At 38.2% G+C, this 20,885-nt stretch overlaps 1 protein-coding gene across 8 annotated transcripts in view; it reads left to right on the top strand.

Annotated features, from left to right (window-relative positions):
• slc11a2.L (solute carrier family 11 member 2 L homeolog) overlaps window positions 1–20,885 on the top strand; it is a 67,488-nt gene that overhangs the window by 20,841 nt on the left and 25,762 nt on the right. For 6 of the 8 annotated variants that reach the window (XM_041582552.1, XM_041582556.1, XM_041582555.1 and 3 more), the window contains 7 exons: window positions 10,488–10,568; window positions 16,104–16,228; window positions 16,396–16,521; window positions 16,840–16,959; window positions 17,790–17,896; window positions 18,854–18,924; window positions 19,975–20,042. In XM_041582552.1, coding sequence (XP_041438486.1) covers window positions 10,488–10,568; window positions 16,104–16,228; window positions 16,396–16,521; window positions 16,840–16,959; window positions 17,790–17,896; window positions 18,854–18,924; window positions 19,975–20,042 — 698 coding nt within the window. The remainder of the gene's footprint in view (window positions 1–10,487; window positions 10,569–16,103; window positions 16,229–16,395; window positions 16,522–16,839; window positions 16,960–17,789; window positions 17,897–18,853; window positions 18,925–19,974; window positions 20,043–20,885) is intronic. The other 2 variants (XM_041582557.1, XM_018247489.2) reach the window with 1 other exon arrangement.

Raw genomic sequence — 20,885 nt, 5'->3', positions numbered from 1 at the left:
ACCATAGCTAATTTTCCCCCCCAAAAATTACATGTACAGGCAGCCAGCTTGTCACACAGGATAGAAAATTACAGTACAGGTTACAGGTTGCAACATGTGGTCTGCTGCAGGTGATTTGTTGTTACCCCTTTTCTACTAGTTTCTATATAGAGCCGGGGTCCCCAACCGTCTTTACCCGTGAGCCACATTCAAATAAAAAAAAAAAGTTGGGGAGCAACATAAGCATGCTAAAAGCTTTGGGACGGTGCCAAATAAAGGCTGTAATTGGTTATCCCTATGTGTACTGGCAGCCTATATGAGGTTCTATTTGGCAGCAAACCTAGTTTTTATGCAACCAAAACTTGCCTTCAAGCCAGGATTTCAAAAATAAGCACCTGCTTTGAGGCCACTGCACGTGGACACACATTGCAATACAGCTCTACATATTTCCTTCTCAGTTATGCATTGCTGCTGTTGTTTTTGGTCTCCATGTAAGTATCCAAGCTCTGCGTTTTGTCTTTGTCTGCGTTCAGGGTGCATTGCTTATAACAAATCCCTGCTGCTCTCTTTCCACTAAGTGCCCCCAGTTAAAAGGGCTATCTGGTCTGCTTAGCAGTGGGTGTTCCTTGTTGGATTTACCTTGTTGGATTTACCCTCCCATCGTTTCATACAGTATGCATGTATTTTGGTGAGGTGCAGCCGTTTCATGTTTAGCAATTGGTCCCTTATCCATTTGTACTTTTTTGACTTAAAGTTTTGAGCACTTATCAAAAATGTCAAATGGGAATGTTGGGGGCCAAAAAGATGACTGATTTCTGCATATTGGGTTAAAAAAGATAAAAGTTCAAATAACTCCAGAATTTTAATTTGCTGGACTGGTACATGGCACCATGGATTAGGGATACATCAAATCCACTATTTTGGGATTCAGCCAAATCCTTTGTGAAAGATTCGGTAGAATACCAAACTGAATCCAAGCGTAATTTCAATATGTAAATTAAGGAAAAGTGAGGCAAACAGTTTTGACTTCTTTGTGTGCCAAAAAGTCACATGATTTTTTAAATTCGGATTTGGTTGAGCCAGGAACTTCAAATTGGCCAAATCCTGTTGAACAAGGCCGAATCTTGGCTGAATCACAAACCGAATTCTGAAAATCAGCATTCCTACCATGGATTAACCACCCTTAGGACACATGGAAGGACAGGTAATTAATGACTAAAAGAACAAATACTTCCACTTCAATATCTCATTGTTCTTCATACAGTTTCTAAGTCATGTGCATCTGATTGGTGCCTATTTCTTTTTTTCCGATTGCCATGTTCCATTCCAAGAAAAGGAAAATCCGACAAGTGTGATTAATTTTCCATTTCTCTGATCTGTATACGTCACAGTGGGCACCCATGAGAGATAGAATGGCAGGGAAAAGGAGGAAGACCCAATATTTCTTGTAGGGACAATGCATTTGCACAGCTGATTAAAGGAGTTGTTCACCTTTGAGTTAACTTGTAGTATGATGTAGAAAGTGATATTCTGAGACAATTTGCAATTGGCTTTCATTTTTTATTATTTGTGGTTTTTGAGTCATTTAGCTTCTTATTCAGCAGCTCTTCAGTTTGAAGTTTCAGCAATCTGGTTGCCAGGGTCCAAATTATCATAGCAACCATGCATTGATTTGAATGAGCGACTGGAATATGAATTGGAGAGGGTCTGAATAGAAAGATGAGTAATAAAAAGTAGCAATAAAAATACATTTGTAGCCTCTTTTGTTTTTTTAGATGGGGTATGGGGTGAAAGCTGGAAAGAGTCAGAAGAAAAAGGCAAATAATGAAATAACTATGATAAATAATGAAGACCAATTGAAAAGTTGCTTAGAATTGGCCATACTATAACTAATAAAAGTCAACTTAAAGGTGAACCACCCCTGCTGACCACAACTAATTTCTACTGCAACAACGTTTCTGGGTTTCTCATAGAACAAGATGGTGATCTTAGGTAGGACCTTAGGCTCCCAACATAAGTAAGGCTATGGCCAGACACTACGGATTCTCCACAAGCAGACTGCACCCCATCTCTTTCTATAGTCAGGGGCGGATTTCAGTGCAAAATGTTGTTTTTCGGTGCTGGAATGTGCCAGTACTGGTGATTTATTGGTGCGTCTATAGTAGGGATGCATCAAATTCACTATTTTGGATTCGCACGAACCCCCGAATCCTTCGCAAAAGATTCGGCCAAATACCGAATCCTAATTTGCATATGCAAATTATGGGCAGAAAGGGTAAAACATTTTTTCCTTCATTGTTTTGTGACAAAAAGTCACGCAATATAACTTCCCCACCGTTTCGGATTTGGTTCGGCCGGGCAGAAAGATGCAGCTTAATCCTACTTGAAAAGGCGGAATCCTGGCTGAATCCCAAACCGAATCCTGGATTTGGTGCATCCCTAGTCTATAGGCACACTGATTACGTGCACTGAAAAAATCCACGTGTTTTATGAAAATGGGTCTGGTGACGCTTGTTGTTAAGTAATCAGGATATTTGTTTTTACACTGTATATACTGTAGTTTGCACAAGTGCACTGAGGGAAAACTATATTCTCCTCTGACCTTTTGCCATTGTTTGTTTTTATCACAAGGCTGTGAGATCTTTTTATTGAGTAAAATGCAAAGCATGTCCCTGACATAAAGCTGAAAATATTGCTAATCATGGATATATTTTCTACATTTATGGTCATGGCGCACCATGTGTTTTCTCTGCCGGAGACCTTAGGCCAGTGGTTCTCAACCTTCCTAATGCTACGACCCTTTAATACAGTTCCTTGACCCCCAACCTTAAAATTGTTTTTCCTTGCTACTTTATAACTGTAATTTTGCAGTAGCTGCTCTCTACACATGTGTGACTGGTCCGCATAAGTACATTATGGCGCCAACCCTGTCACATACACCTGTATTTGTACGGGGTGTATGTGATGGAGTTGGCGCGATGATGTCATCACGCCGGGTACTTGTATGTGGGCGCAGAGCCGGGTCAAGGTAGTTTGGCACCCTAGGCCACCCCCGTTCTGTAGGACAATTTCCAGTCAAACTATTGCCCCCAATCTGTACCTGTGTCAGCCAGCAGCCAAAATATTACCCCCAAATCTGTACCAGTGCCAGATAGCCAAAATATTGCCCCCAAATCTATACAGGTGCTAGCAATACCCAAAATATTGCTCCCCCTCAAATCTGTACCTGTTGTGCCAAGTTCCAGCATATTGCCCCCCAAGTCTGTACCTCTTGTGCCACCAGCATATTGCCCCCCAAGTCTGTACCTCTTGTGCCAACAATGCATTGCCCCTAAGTCTAAGCAGCAGCACCAAATATTGCCCCAGATCTGACTGTACCTCTCTGCTCAGTGCTCGCTATTCTCCAACAACACCAGATAAAAAAAAAAAAAACGAGAAAAAAAATTCTTTCCTTTTAAAAGTGCACCCCCCTATGACTGCACCCTAGGCGGGCCCCTACTCTGGCGACCCCTGTGAAAAGGTTGTTCGACCCCCAAAGGGGTCGCGACCCACAGGTTGAGAACTGCTGCCCTAGGCTGTACTTTTACATTTATAATTACAGCTCCGCTATGGTTTTTTTATTGGATAGGGCAGTTGTTAAATTCTGCTTTCTCAACTGGAGTGATAACTATACAGGTATGGGAATTACTTTATTAAATGTTTTTGGTAGTCTTAAGATGTGGTGCTCCACGTTATTCTCTTTTTTATTTTTTCGCGAAAACCCCACATACTCGTAGATTCCATATTCTACTCTAAATGAATGGAAGACAATAATAATAATAATATCTGTAGCCATTAGACAGTTATGTTTATTTTTCATACAGAATAATACAGTTGCTTGGGAAGCTTCGCCCTTTGTCCATGTTCTAGTCATTTCTAAGTGTATCTTTCTTAGTATTTGACGTTTTTAATCTAATAGAAAAATGTGCAGCTTTTCTAACGAATGTTGTGTGTGTGAAAGATAAAATGCTATTTATCAGTAGGTGTAACCATTGTGCAGTTTATTGGTATTGCCTTGCTGAAGGAATTCATCAATGAAACCGTGAACACATCCATGTACAGTTCTGCTCAGTCTAAATGCATTAGTAAACGCGGGCTCTTGTCTTGTGGTGTAGCCAAGTTAGAAAAGGTGACTGCTAATGGAGGAGGTAGAACAATGAGTGACTATATAGGAGTTACAAGGACCGTGAGAATGACTGCACTAATTACAGTATCTAGTAAAGCAGTTTCTTAAAGGAAGTGTAACACCAAAAAAATTTAAGTATCTTAAAGTAATGAAAATATAATGCACTGTTAGGCTGCACTTGTATAACCAGTGTGTTTGCTTCAGAAACACAACTATAGTTTATATAAACAAACTGCTGTGTCGCCATGGGGGCAGCCATTCAAAGCTAGACAAGGCACAGGGTATACAGCAAATAACAGATAAGCTCTGTAGTATACATTAGGATTCTTCAGAATGTATCTGCAATCTACTGCATATCCTGTGCTTCAATCGCTGTCCCCTTGGCTACACAGCAGCTTGTTAAATAAACTATAATTGTGTGTCTGAAGCAAACACACCAGTACTGTTGCAGGGCAACAGTACATTTTATTGTTATTAATTAAAACACTTTCATTTTTGGTTTTACTGTTCCTTTAAAGGGGGCCCGTCACCCTAAAAAAATATTCAAAATCCTATTTTACCACATTAGTCAAGCAAAATTAACTTTAATTATACGGCATAATTTGAATCTTGTCTGCTTCGGTCTGGGAATTCATAATGATAGCAAGGCAGGAGCCATTTTGTGGACACTGTTATTAAAGGAGAAGGAAAGTAAAAAATTGAATCCTACTTTATTGCCTGTCCCACGAGGCCCCCTCCTGAAACGATGTGGTAAAAACTTGCATTTCACTGCTGCATCTGAGCACTAACACTCCGAAGTTAAGGCGCTTGTATCAGTTTGGCGCGGCCATATTCAAATAGGCGCGTCACTTCCGCCCTGCGCTCTGTTGTTAATGCGCATGTTTGATCTCAGCTCCTTAGCGATGACGAGCGGAGGTGTCATGTGACCGCATCGTCATCGCTGCACATAGAAGAAAAATGATTCTAGTGCGCATGCACAGGGCACGGATGCAAACGATTGCGCATGCGTGTGCCCTATTCAGAAGCATTTGTGGACAGAAACAAAGGTATGCTATTTCATACATGCTTACACTTTTTTAAAAAACGATTGCAGCTAAAAGATTGAGGGAAAATCTAATGGGAGATTGCTTGCTGGTACTTATATCTACTATTTATAGGCAACACTTACAGCTTAAGTCATTTTTTGGCTTTCCTTCTCCTTTAAGGCAAGCCTTGCATCATCTCAGATGATCTCTATGAATGCTTTAATAAAAAATAGAAAAGATCTGTGTCCAAAGATGCCCCAGTAGCTCCCCATCTTCTTTTCTGCTGATTCACTGCACATGCTCTGTGCTGCTGTCGCTTACTGAGCTTAGGGACCCACTCACAATATACAGTACACATAGAATATAAATGTTACAATATAAGGCTGATTAGTAATTAATACAGATAAATACAACATGGCAGCACAGTGCAATTAGCATCAGAATTTAATAATCAGCCCTGTAGCATCATATTATATTACAGGCCAACCTTATTTACTGCTTGATCATTTGTCACAATCCCTAAGCTTAGCTTCTCAACAGCTGCTCAGAGCCCACTGAGCATGTGAGTGTCACAGACACTTTCCAAGATGGTGACCCCCTGTGACAAGTTTGAGTTCCTGGATTATTGCTGCTGTTGAGAAGCTGAAACTTTATGCTGGTGCAATAAATCCTGTATATAAAATATGGCATTGTTAGCCATATTCATTTTAAGGGTTTAGTTCTCCTTTAAACAGATCAGTATGGCTATAGAGGGATTTTAGTATCTGGAGCAGCATCTGGGGAGATGCACAAATGTTTGGGTGGCAGAAAACTGTCTGTGTGGCAGGGAAATTCCGAAGTGTGGTGAGAGTGGGTAGATAATTAAGTGAATTACATAAGAGGATATTCCATAAATTTGCACTTAAAGCTTCAGTACTTAAGTTTATCTTTTCTTACAGTACTGTATTGTTCTACTGTACTGAATTAAATAGAGAGTGAAGTAGTGGTATAGGCCAGGATTGGATACCTGAAATAGCTGAAATACCAGTAAGATTCATTGTACAGAAATCTATAGCTCCAACTGAGCACTGAACCTACTTTAAGTTATTTAAATATTAGCTGAACCGAAGATATCTGAAACTGTATTATTTGCATTTTCTTAGGAAATAGTGAGCAGAGCAAAGTAAATCCCTGTGATACTGTTCTGTACATATATATATATATATATATATATATATATATATATATATATATATATATATATATATATATTTATATTTATATACAAACGAAAAATAGTAGCGCACTCGTGGGATTTCTTCGATAGAAAATTAGTTTATTTACTCATCATTACAGTAATCAACGTTTCGGCTCGTGTCCAGAGCCTTTATCAAGACACGAGCCGAAACGTTGATTACTGTAATGATGAGTAAATAAACTAATTTTCTATTGAAGAAATCCCAGGAGTGCGCTACTATTTTTCGTTTGTATCTACTATTTCCCAGGAGCAGCACCCGGGTGCATGAGATGAATTGCCGAGAGGAGTGCGGATCACCGAGACTGTATTATATATATTAATGGTGCATGAGCTGATTTATTTCCATTAATTTGTTCATGAGAAGAATTCAGGAGGAATTCCCCGAACAAATTGGGGCAAAGGAAAGGAGTGTTCTCAGAGACAGACAGTTGCTCCTTTGTTGCTGGAGTGGAGTTGAATTCATTCTGTCAGTGCTCTTTGATCTCTGTTTAACCACATATGAATAGAGCATTTATACCATCTGGTAACACTGCCGTCAGGGAAAATTATATGAAGAACGTGATAGCTGGAGAATGCAGTCACCTGCCTGACTCTACTCTTATTAATCTCCGTGTGCTCTCTTCAGTACAGGAGCCATGATTTTCTTCTACTTTCTATGCAATGCACCGAAGAGAGAGATTTGACTCACTATTTTTCCTCTTGACTCCATGTTGCAGTGAATCATTAGGTTACTCAGAAACAAGGTGGGAGGGATTGCTCATTAAAGCATTCACAAATTAGCCTAGTTATTGCATTATCTTGTTTTAAATCCTGGGTGGTGTTAGAATTAACAGTATCAGGCGATAGAGTCACGGCGGTTAAAGGGGGATGTCCACCCAAAAACTGCTCTTTGCATAAAGACAGAAAATTGAATTCTTAATCAAATGTTTGAAGTTATTTGTAAATGCAATTAGCTCTTGAAAGCAGCATCTGTCTGCTTATCTATAGTAATAATCCAAATCAACTGGACTTGCTGGATTTTCTTTTTCCTTGGAGACGTGTCGCTAGTCATCCGACTGGCTTTCTCAATTCTGAATCAGATGACCAGGGAAACGGTCTTCAAGGAAAGATGAAATACAGCAAGTCTAATTGATTTGACCTATTGCTATAGATATACCATGACCTGGATGAACGAGAACCTTCACAGACATACAGTCATATGAAAAAGTTTGGGAAGCCTGCATAATAATTGACTCCACTTTCAACAAAAAAGATAACAGTGGTATGTCTTTCATTTCCCAGGAACATCTGAGTACTTGGGTGTTTTCTGAACAAAGATTTTTAGAGAAGCAGTATTAAGTTGTGTGCAATTAAATCAAATATGAAAAACTGTCTGTGCAAAAATTTGGGTACCCATGTCATTCTGCTAATTAGAATGCATGTAATGCTCAATACTGATTACTGGCAACACCAAATTGGTTGGATTAGCTCATTAAGCCTTGAACTTCATAGGCAGGTGAGTCCAATCATGAGAGAGTATTTAAGGTGGCCAATTACAAGTTGGGCTTCTGTTTGACTCTCCTCTGAAGAGTGACAGCATGGGATCCTCAAAGCAACTCTCAAAAGATCTGAAAACAAAGATTGTTCATTATCATGGTTAGGGGAAGGCTACAAAAAAAGAGGTTTAAACTGTCAGTTTCAACTGTAAGGAATGTAATCAGGAAATGGAATTCCAAAGGCACAGGCGCTGTAAAACCAGGGTCTGGCAGGCCAAGAAAAATACAGGAGCGTATGATTGTAAGAATGGTTACAGACAACCCAAAGATCACCTTCAAAGACCTGCAAGAACATCTTGCTGCAGATGGTGTATCTGTACATTGTTCTACAATTCAGCGCAATTTGCACAAAGAACATCTGTATGGCAGAGTGATGAGAAATGCCACTCATGCCACAAACAGAGTCGCTTGGTGTATGCAAAAGCTCATTTAGACAAGCCACGGTCATTTTGGAACAAAGTGCTTTGGACTGATGAGATAAAAATGTAGTTATTTGGTCATAACAAAAAGCAATTTGAATGGCGGAAGAAGAACACCACATTCCAAGAAAAACACCTGCTACCTACTGTTCAAATTCTTCAGGATAATGTTCAAGCATCAGTTACAAAATCTACAAAGGCGTTTATGTAGAGGGAGAAGTACAATATTCTGGAATGCCCCTCACAGTCCCCAGACTTGAATATCATGGAACATCTATGAGATGATTTGAAGCAGACTGTCCATGCTCAGCAGCCATCAAATGTAACTAAACTGGAGAGATTTTGTATGGACGAATGGTCAAAAATACCACCATCCAGACACTCAGCAAAGTCTATAGGAGGAGTCTAGAGGAGTCTATTTGCAAAAGGAGGCTCATCTAAGTATTGATGTAATATCTCTGCTAGGGTGCCCAAATGTATGCACCTGTCTAATTTTGTTATGATGCATATTGCATATTTTCTGTTAATCCAATAAACTTTGTCATTGCTGAAATACTAATGTTTCCATAAGGCATGTTATAAATTAAAAGGAAGTTGCTATTATGAAAGTTCAGCCAATGATAAACAAAACTCCAAAGAATTAAGAGGGGTTCCCAAACTTTTTCATATGACTGTATATGTCTGCTTATTCATATTCTAATCTCAACACCTCTGGTTCAGACAGCTGCAACAATGTAGCAGAAGCTTCCAGATTAACCGACTGGGAGGAAAACTGTTTTCTGCTACACTGAGTGACAACCAGAGATCACAGAAATGAACAAACAAATACTGTTGCAATTACCATGAAACCTGAATACGCTGGATTTATTCATGTAACGACTTTGGTAAATCTGTACTATAAACAGTTGAGGAATTTTCCATTGCATTAAAACAACCCACTGAGGTTGACAGCGTTTGCTGTGAGTAACGACTATGACTTTACTTTCAGACCTATTAATATTCTGCAGTGCTAAATGCTTGAGGAATGCTATTTGAGTATCCGTATCACACAGCTAAATACATGTAGTAATGTAAGCATTGTACTGCATACATTCAGGGAACATTTGTGTTTGTAACAAGTGTTTATTTTGTTAAAAGGAACAGTAACATCAAAAAATGAAAGTGTTTTTTAAAGTAATAAAATTATAATGCAGTGTTGCCCTGCACTGGTAAAACTGCTGTGTTTGCTTCAGAAACACTACTTTTGTTTATATAAATAAGCTGCTGTGTAGCCATGGGGCAGCCATTCAAAGGAGAAAGGCTTAGGGTAAGGACACACTGGACGATTTGTCGCTAACGTTTTAAAAAAGTAAATCGCGGTGACAAGACGATCGTCTTTTTTGAACTGACGATTCACAACGACTATTGGCACAGAGCGATTTGTATCCCATTACTCTGTGCGGTACGTGCTCCACCCAAACCGGAAATGGTTTGTGCTTCCCGTTGTAACCTGGCGTCTTTACGTTCTTGCGTTCTTGCGTCATTGCGTTTGCATTGTAATTTGAATACAATTGCTGCTACTTATCTGTATGTGTGTGCGTGTCTAGGAGATTTCAGTGCTTTTCTAAGTACATGCTATTTCTGATAAATCGCTCGGAAAAGGGTCTCAGTGCGTTTTGGAGCTACAGGCGATTCACAAACGCGCTGTGGGCACAGGAGCTGGTGTCTTTCATTTGGTTTTGTTCAGAGACAAAACGAGCGATATGTCGCCGCGATTTGCTTTTTAAAAACGTTGCCGACAAATCGTCCAGTGTGTCATTACCCTTAGGTTACACAACAGATAAGTGGATAAGCTCTGTAGAACATAATGGTGTTATCTGTTATCACTATTTAACCTGTACCATATAGTCTTTTTTCAATTTCTGCCATTGCTACACAGCAGCTTGTTTCTATGAACTATAGTAGTGTTTCTGAAGCAAACACATCAGTTTTACCAGAGCAGAGCAACACTACATGATATTTTCATTACTTTAAAACACTTTTGTTTTTTGGTGTTACTGTTCTTTTAAGGAAGATATGGATATACTGTACGATAAATATGAGATGTGAGTATAACTAAACCTATATTTATTTATTTATTTATTTTAGTTCATGTGGCCTATTCCAAGGATCGTCAGTTGCCTGTGACACCTACAAGCATGTCAGACCAGAATTACCAGCAATTAGATGGTAAGCAGTAGCACTAAAACCTTCAGTTAAGCACTTAAACCTTTATTAAGCATACTTTAATTGGCTCCCTTTGAGCTTCCAGCGTTCCCAGTGTGCCATGCAAATCATTATGGTAGATGAAGTTTCATGATCTAAGCCCTTAATCTGTATTTTTCCAAGTCACACCTGTCATTATCCTCATGAGACCACCATGTGCAGCTTCATGAGGATTCCTCATCAACAATGAGCTGACTTTATGTCAGAGTGTTTGTACTTTCATCCATTTTCAGCAGCAGCAAGAGGTAGGGAGAATGGGTGTAATCTCATTGGGTATGGCTGAGCTGTTGCAGTGTTGGGAGCTACAAGCAAAGACTAAAGCTGGCCATACATACCAGGTCACCAAACAAGCAAATCTCTCCCTGATGCCCACCTTGAGGTGGGTGATATTGGGCTAATCTGATCGTGGGCCCTAGGACCCAATGATTGGATCAGAACAAGGAGAATATGGGAGGTCAAATCGAGGACCGCATCAACGAACCAATGCAGACCTCGATCCAACAGGATTTTCTAAATCCGCCTGATGGACATCTGACGACTTTCGGCCTGATATCAATTGGGGAAGCCTGTCTGAGGGCCCCATACACTACCCAATTAGCTGCCGACTTAATCTATTGCAGTTTATATCTGCTTGTGTATGGGGGCCTTTCAATGAACTTTTAGTATGATGTAGAGAGTGATATTCTGAGACAATATGCAATTGGTTTTCATTTCTTCTTATTTGTGGGTTTTGAGTTATTTAGCTTTTTATTCAGCAGCTCTACAGTTTGCAGTTTCAGCCATCTGGATGCTAGTGTCCAAATTACCCTAGCAACCATGCACTGATTTGAAAAAGAGAATGTGAATAGGAGACGCTTGAACAGAAATATGAGTGATAAAAATAACAACACATTTGTAGCCTTACAGAGCATATATTTTTTAGATGGGGTCAGTGACCCCCATTTGAAAGTTGGAAAGAGTCAGAAGAAGAAGAAGGCAAATAACTAAAAAAAATACCTAAATGAAGGCCAATTAAAAAGTTGCTTAGAATTGCCCATTCTATAACGTACTAAAAGTTAACTTAAAGGTGAACCACCCCTTTAAGTGTGGTGTGGGTGGATTCTGTTTATAAGCATGGGTGCAGAGCTTCCAGCAGCAGAATGACTGCTGAGCATGAACCTGTGTTGAGGAAGGATTGCCTGACAACAGCATATTGCCCCTACTAACTCCAGCTCTTGCAAATACAGCATCACAGTTGCTTTGAAACTTTGTTTTTTCCTTCATCATCTTTTTATAGTGTTCGGGATACTGTAAATCAGTGGTAAAAAATTAGCAAAACTTGTGATTGTTTTTATATAATCTGTGTTGCTGCTGGCGCTGTCCGTAAGGGACCAGTAACATCAAATTTTTTTTTTTTAAAAAAAAATTTGTTTGTATATAACGAAAAAAAACACAAAGACAATTGAAACTTTGAAATCGCTAAGTCTTTATTAAGAAAGAACTTACTGAAACTCCGCTTGCGCTCCTCTTCAGAAAAGGCGACAGGGCGATGATCCATTGTGCAGCGATCGATTTCTCCTCCCTGGCTAACTCCTATAAGGAAGGCAGGGAGAAGAAATCGAGCGCTGTAAAATAGATCGCCCAATAAAGTTATTTCTTAATAAAGACTTAGCAATTTCAAAGTTTTATTTGTCTTTGTGGTTTTTTTTTGTTGTTGTATACTAATGAATTAAAAAAATGGATGTTACTGGTCCTTTAACAATGACTATTATCCATGCTGGACCTTTATCTCTAATATTTATGCATAGTTTGCTGTATTTGCAATAAATCTAGGGAAAGGGTTTATCCAGAGTTCAAAGGGAAAAACAAGTAAAATGCTGTTTGTGACAGCAAGGTCTGTATCCCAGAATTCTTATCTTCCTGCCGACAAAAGCCTTGTAGGCCACATGCCACTGGGTTTAGTGAAGCCAGACAAGCTTCAAAATTCTGTGTCTGAGACAAGCTGTTTTACCGCAAAAATTGCAGATGATCAATAAATGTCACACCATGTGCATAGAACTGACTCAGCTTTTTCCATATAGTCTCAGTCAGATGATCAGTGACACGGCATTTTACTGTAATACTGCATTCCGTTATTCTGCATCTATATATATATATATATATATATATATATATATATATGTGTGTGTGTGTGTAGCTTGCTTGTGCAGAATCTCATGAAAAGGGAAGTAACTCACGTTAGACCAATGATACATGTTGTTGCTGTTGTGAGACTAGAAGCTGCTGATGAACGTCTGAGATAGCAGTTCTAAAGCCATTGTCAGTGAGGCCTTATTGGAAGTTCAGTTGGTAGAAAGAGCTTCCAATGTACATACAGAAGAGTGTTTCCCCCTGGGAGGGAGGTAAGTACAGTAGAACCCCCATTTTATGTTTTTCAGGGGACCAGAAAAAAGTGCTGTAAAATCAGGGAAATGTATTTTGTATTATATATTGGTGGAACCACAGAGAACTTATAAAAATGATGTAAAACTTAAAATCAGGGGATGTAAAATTGAGGTTTAATTTTGTTACAGTACATCTTGGATATGACTTGTATGAAAAACTGGACAGTCCTCGTCTCATTCTGACACTGGGGAAAAGCAAACTCCTGTTTAACCTCCTTGTATATTATTGTGAATGTCTGATACACATTTGCACCTATATTGCATACAGTCTGCATCTTTCTTAGAGCAAGCTTATCCCTGAACCAGTATGTGCTACGTTTAGAAGCGTTTTATATGAGCTTACTGATGTAAACGTTGGGCCCGGGTGCGCACGCCCCAGACCTTCAGCAAGGGGAGCCAAACACCAGAAAACTTCAAAAGAGGCTGGCACAAGCCTGGACCCACGAAGTAGTAAAGCCAGAGTTGAGCTGACTCCGGCTTTACTACTTTGTGGGTTCAGGCTTGTGCCAGCCTCTTTTGACGTTTCCAAGCTTCTCCCTGACACAGAGAGTTTAGGAAGTGATAAAGGAGCTGCTTATTTGGGAAATTATGTGTTTAGCTTTCTGGGAGAAACCCCTAGGAACCTAGAATTACTCTATACTTGTCAGAGGAGATTAGTGATGCTGCTGAGGCTGAATTGGATTACAGTCTGGTATCTAGTTCAATAGTTTTGCGAGCAAGTAAGTGCATTGTTTACAGTACTCCTTTTTTTACAGGTTGGTAAAATACCAGCCTTTTTTTTTTTTTTTCCAAAATGTTTTTATTTCTTAATGCTTTACACATAAAATGACAGGAACAAATGAAATAAAATAAAAATAACAAACAACTGTCAAGTGTTAAATCAGGTAATCATGAGCTCACAAATGATAATTAACATTGCTGAGTATTACCAAGGTAATCCTTGTATAATACAGAAGTATCTCTAATTCCAAAGAAAGCCTTCTTAAACAACCTTACCAACCTAATGTTTTGTATGTAGCTTCGCTAGGATGTGTCCGTTATGAGTGACGTGATTGGCTCATTAACAGTCTGTTAAGGTAGTGACTCCTGGGGGGTTCCATTGTAGTTTGTTGACTTATTGTACTCATAAGCAGTTGTCAGGTTCGGTGCCACATAGTAATTCTGTTTCATACCACGTGGTTTGCTGAAATGTTTGTATAGTTAACTGTCTAGTGGTAAGTGGTAACGTATTTATGTATGTTAACCAGGTGTCAAAGAATTTTTCCTGTTCTTCTCTTTATCTGTCAACGTTTCCACCCAGTCCACGTGAAAGATATATTGCAAGTTTTGTTGAACTAAAGATATAGGCACTTTATGAAGTATGGCTTTTCTAGCTGCTGCTGCTAAGCATTCAGTTAGGGCTCTTTCTGGTTTGTGTCAGAAGAAAACTTGCTAAATATGGCCCAAGCAGCTGTAATAGGCATCGTTTTTCCTGATACATTTTTCCAATAACTGGCGATTTCCTCCCAGAATTTTTGAATGGATGGACACGACCATAAGCGGTGAATTAAATCTGCTCTGGCTTCTTCACATATTTTAAACATTTGTCTGAGAAGGCAGTACCAATATGGAGTCGTTTTAATGGTGTTAAATAAGTGTGATGTAATATTTGTAAAGTCATCTCTTGATACATGCTAGCTGGCAAGTTTATCATGGCTCGTGTATGGTGTTGTAGAATATCTTTGTTTTCCGCTTGTGGGAGTATCGTTGTCCATTTTGTGAAATTAAAATTGAAGTTATTCACGTCTAAAGTTGTTCTGATTTGCCTATAGATTTGGGTGGTCGATTTGATTGTGTCGCGTCTTAGCCATAGGGAGTCTCTAGGATTGTTTTTATCTTTGTCGGTAAGTTTGGTCAAATGCTGTGTGATAAAGTGAGTTAGTTGTAAATACCAGACTTTTATCAATTATTGTTTTTTACCTTATTTCCAAAATTTAAGCTTAAAGTTTAACACCTGTCTCTGATGTTTTATTCTAATAACTCAGTAATTAATGGGGAACTCCAGGTTCCAAACCAAAATTTGATAAAGAGGCCCGCATAACACAAAAACCCTTAATATACCCATCACAGTTACATGTTTCTTCAAAAAGTATGAATAAATGCCATTTTCTATGCTGAAATCCAGCTGTTAAACAGTTCTTCTCTTTCTGCATCATCAGAAATCCTGGCAGGGAAGGAGGGACTAAACACCGATGTTACAAATTATAACAACTTCTCCACAGTTTACAGACAGCATGCAGGAACTACATAACCCACAATGCATTGCAATATGATGTTCTGTTCCTTATTGAAATCATGTGTGCAGGGAATTGTGGGGTTTGGAGGATGCAGGCTAAGGACAGATGGCTGTTGATACAAAGTAACAGTAGTTAGGCAGCTCAGCAAAGTAGTCAGACAGATCAGCAGGAGAGCAGGGGGCTAGGCTTAGGGAACTGTTCCAAACCATTAAAAATCATGAAAAGTCTGCATATTTTTTTTATTGATGGATATTGCAAAGTTGCTTGAAATTATGTTTACTTTTCAAATAGCTTAAGTTATGTTTGTGTGGAGTTCCCCGTTAAGGGTCAGGTTTTGAATTTGTACAGTTTGCTACATTAATTGCTACATTTTTTTAGCAGCATATGTGGAATATCAGCAAGTATTGTATCAATTCTAACAGCTTCCTTAAATGAAATTTGGGAATTCTGCTCAGCAGGGTTAAAGATAAGAAATGTAGCAATCAAATGTATCAATTTAGAACAGTTATAATCCCCCTCCCAGAGCTGCTTTAGAAAGCCATAAGTAGGTAAAAATTCAAACTAAACTTCAGTTTTCGGAAACGATCACAAATTAAATTAATTTGAGTAATTAAATAAAAAATCTTTATTTTTGGTGAACTATCTGAAATAAACTGAAAAAAGGGTTGGATTTACCTTATATTATACCCTGTTCCCTGAGTGTGTATGCAGAATTGTATCCATATAATCACAGTGCTTTATGCTTTAAATGGCACCTATGCTAGCAGCCATGTACATATCATTTATATTTTTCTCCTTAGAAGATCTGTCAGTTGAGAGCCGTCCCAAGCGGATCCTCAGTGATGATAGCCCAGAGCCAGTGGTGGATGCAGAGCCATTTGCCACTTATTTTGATGAGAAGATACCAATTCCAGAGGATGAAACGGTATGTTTTTCAAGGAGGCAAAGGCAAAGTTAAAGAGATGACATCGTTTTTAAATATATAACTATAAATACCAATCCAGACAAGGGAATTTTTAAATACTCGTTTTATTTTCAACTGAATATAATTATCTTTTATTAAAATGTGTGGTTATTTTTTTTCCCCCCCAGCACTCATGGTTCAGCTTCCGGAAACTCTGGGCCTTCACCGGCCCGGGTTTTCTCATGAGCATTGCGTATTTGGATCCAGGAAATATAGAATCGGATCTGCAGTCTGGATCAGTGGCAGGATTTAAGGTTAGTGTTTATTCCTTCATTTGTACGGACACATATAAAAATAGCTAGGGTACAAGTTTTCTGCTGCTCCAGTGTTCAGACAATATCTAGGTTCTTAGTTTGGTATTGTCCATTGTGGTCTGCTGATTTCCTGTCAGTGGCGTGGGGTTGAAAATACTACATATAATCTGTAATTGTTATTCATTTCGTTATTGCTGCAGGAATAACAGGGTGTATTTGTTGGTTTTTTAATCCAAGTATACATTTTCCTCCTTACATTGATAAGTGTCTGCATAAATATGCTAGGACCTAAAACGTGACTTTTATTTTCCCTTTCAGCTATTGTGGGTTCTCCTGGCTGCAACCATCATTGGGCTTCTACTACAGCGCTTAGCAGCCAGGTTGGGAGTGGTGACAGGACTTCATTTAGCTGAAATGTGCAACAGACAATATCCAAAGGTATATGAACTTGCACTGCTTCCCCCTCACAGGCATCATATCACAGGAGCAAATTTCCTACAAATTGAAGCTCCCTTTTGCTAGGCCCTTTGTTCTCCACAGACTGCAGTACCTGTTTATACACAAGATATTTTGATTATTTAGGCTTGCCCCTAAGAATGTTATTCATAAACGTCTTGATTGATAAACAAATTGGTGTTTTTGGTGTGCAAGTTCCTGTTCTAGATTTTTTTTAAAAAATATTAAAAGGGACCTGTCATCGTAAGAAATAATTCCAAATAATTTTTTATCATGTGAGTCGAGCAAAATAAAACTTACTTAGACTACATTTATTATTTAAATTTTGTTTGATTCAGTCTTGAAATTACACAATCACAGCAAGCAGGCAGTTGTGGACAATATTATTAAGGCAAGTTGTGTATCACCCCAAAATTTTGTGTATGTGCCTGAATGGGGGACCTAATGCCCATACACATTGTCCTACACAATTATATAGAGTGTGAGGAGGAAGGGGGAATGTGAGGAGAGCAGTGACATCTAGGAAGTGCTGAATGGTAAGTGAAATGAATTGACTGCCCCACCTCTATGCCTCAGGCATAGAGACGGGGCATGTTATATTTGATTGACAGCTCAGATATTTAAGCACCTTTATAACAGGTATCGATGCTTTAATGTAAAAAACAATATGGGTTCCATGTTTAATTTGCAAATGACTTTTGTTATACAGCTTTTTAGCTGTAGGTGACAGGTCCACTTAAATTATATTTTTAAATATAATTGGCTGCATCAGCTGCACTGAAGCATAACTTTAAACTGTCTGTCTCTCCTAGGTGCCCCGCATTGCATTGTGGCTCATGGTAGAGTTAGCCATCATTGGATCTGATATGCAAGAAGTCATAGGCTCAGCCATTGCCTTAAATCTGTTGTCTGCTGGAGTGTAAGGACTTTTTTTTTGTTTTTGTTAATTTTTTTATTATGATCTTTAAAGACTATACAGAGCTTGTGTGTGTGTGACAACTGTTTGACAACTGTTCTTTCTTAAACCTCTCTCTCATGACCCAAAATTGGTTATGAACCTGCTCTGTACCATGTTTCAATCAGTATTTTCTGTTGTACATAGGAGCTTTACATGAATAAAAGACATCCTCTTTGAATAGCATGTGTTTTCTGTCCACATCCACTCATTAAGCGCCTTTGCCTAATTTGTTTTATTCTGCCATATCTAATGGAGGTCCCATGACAGAAGAGAACACTGTAGATTGCACTATGCAAAAAATACTGAAATACTATTTCCGACTTCATTTTCAAAACATAAATTTGACTTCGCTCTTTGCTATTAATATTGTGTAGCTACATAGAAAAGAAAACACTGGCAATAACAGCTAGCTTTTTGTTTTTTATCCAATTTGATGTTGATGAATTACACTTTTAGAAAAAAAGTGCAGTCAGTTGTACTTTATTTCATATATTTTTATAACGATGAGAAACTTGGACTATTTGGCTCACAGAACAGACGTGAATCACCAAGTACAAAATAGCAATGTTGCCTGTTATAAGAAAAGTGATCCATTGCTAACCATCTTTGGGGTATATTTATCAAAAAGTGAAGTTAGAGATCACCACAGTCCTCTAGAGTGAAAATCCGCTACTCTCCGTTCATTTCTATGGGATTTTGAACAGCGTATTTCTCAAAAGGATGATCATTCACTCATTCATAAATACTCTTTTTAAAAATACCATAGAAATGAATGGAGAGTGGCGGAATTTCACTCTAGCTGACTGTGACGATCTCCAACTTCACTCTTTGATAAATATACCCCTAAGTGTCAGATTTTTCCATTTACTAAAAATATATACCTGTGATCTTAAAAATCTATTTATTTTGTCTTTATAGAATACCACTATGGGGAGGAGTGTTAATAACAATTATTGATACGTTTTTCTTCCTTTTCCTGGACAAGTACGGTAAGAAGGAATATCTTTATTTTTACAGATTTCATTTAAGAGGAGCATAACATATATTTATGAAAGGGTTCATTGGTTAATGGACGTTTTAGTTTGGTAAAAATTCTGTTCATCAGTTTCTCCCAGTTAATTATAACCGCATAGAGGTTTTCTTTATAATAAAATCAGGCATGGCAGGTGCTTGTTACAGCTTGTGCAGTGATGGAATATAGGCTAGACTTGTGTAATGTAATTTAGGGTCTTTATATATAAGTACTGCATACCATTAAATATCCGTAAAAAAATTAAGAGCACACAGCATGATATTTAAAACATTTTGACTTTTTTTTTAACAAATCTTATTTATTAATTTTCTTGTTGCTTATTACATTATTGTAATCATTTTAATAGGTTAGTTATTGAGATAAAGGTAGAAAAGTTGTTTTTTTTTTTTTTTGTGAAAACTCTTAAATTCAAATTGTGAATTATCCAAACTCGATTCGAGTTTTAATTTGAATTTTGAGATTTATTATACTCTCGCCCTTTAAGAACTCAAATTTGACTATTCGCAACCTAAAACCTGCTGAATTACTGTATAAGTCAATGGGAGAGGTCGAGGCATCAATTTGGTGATGGTTGCAGCCTTCCTGACATTTGAGTTTTTTTCGGAGAAAATAAACTTGAATCAAGCTTTTTTTTGTTCAAACTGAGTTTTTCTAATTTGATTCACGTTTTCGGGTCAATTCAATTCGTCCGAGCTGAGAAATTTCTTTTTTATTAATAAATTTCGATTGGTCCAATTTCGAGTTTATGGGAGTTTTAAAAAACTGACATGGATTCGAAATCCAATCCTTGATAAATGTGCCTCTAAAGGTTTGCCAAGGTTTACCTGTCACCATTCCATGTGCGTGTGGGATATGAATCTTTTTATTCACTACCATCAGAAGAGATGACAGATGGACACCTCCTGCCCTGCATTCACTGTTGCATCATATTTAGTAAAAAAATGTAATAGATTATCATCAAGGTTTGAGAAGCAACCATTTCACTCAATTCTCCATTTACTTGCAGGTCTGCGGAAACTGGAAGCATTTTTTGGGTTCCTTATTACAGTTATGGCACTTACATTTGGTTATGAGGTACAACTTTTTAAAGGCTTTTTTTAAACAATTAAAACAAACACACGGAGCAAAAAAAAAAACAAGGATAAGCAATGTATCACATATTATAAAGTCGTAAGTGTAAGAATTCAGGATCAGGGTGATGTCACATTTACGGTCTGTTTAAACATATATTTATCTCAGTGGGGTGCAGGTATTGGGATTAACGATCTCTGGTATTTTATGCGTAGGCATCTTACCATGTTTGCCAGATATTGTCATACTTCTGGGGCAGCCTAGACCAATATGAAAGTTTAATGAGAGGCAGTTCTGTTGCTATTGTTTCTCTCCATGCCTTAAAGAAATATGGACACCAGAAATTAAACTTTTTTTACATCTATCATAATATTGCCTTTGAAAGCTAATTATAACATTACCATAAAGTATTTGCCTAATGCTTTTACATTACCTGTCTGATGCCCCATGTTCCTGTATGAGGGGGCTGCCATATTTGTGCAGCAGGAGTCCATTAGCATTAGAATCTCTAACTGACAGCCTGAGATGGTAGGTGCATTTGGCAAAACAGTCGGGTTTAGAAACTTCAAGTAACAATTATTTACAAAAACAAACCTCTTGGCAAAAAACGATTAACATGACCTATAGGTAACTTTTAATGTACATTCATATTTTAAAAAGTTTTTTTTAGTGTCAGTATCACTTTTGGTGTTGGTACTATGTTTGCCAGCCACTTCCTGACTATCAGTTTCCGAGCATAATATAGGAGTGTGCGAAACATAGTTTAATAATTCCCATTAGGCAGACCTCAGGGGAGACAACTTTAACTAATGTTAAATGACTGGGTATGACCATATTATGTGAAGG

The sequence above is a fragment of the Xenopus laevis genome, chromosome 2L, assembly GCF_017654675.1.
Source record: "Xenopus laevis strain J_2021 chromosome 2L, Xenopus_laevis_v10.1, whole genome shotgun sequence".
NCBI lineage: Eukaryota > Metazoa > Chordata > Amphibia > Anura > Pipidae > Xenopus > Xenopus laevis.
The sequence above is the reverse complement of the archived record's forward strand: the minus strand, read 5'-3'. Positions and strand labels throughout refer to the sequence as shown.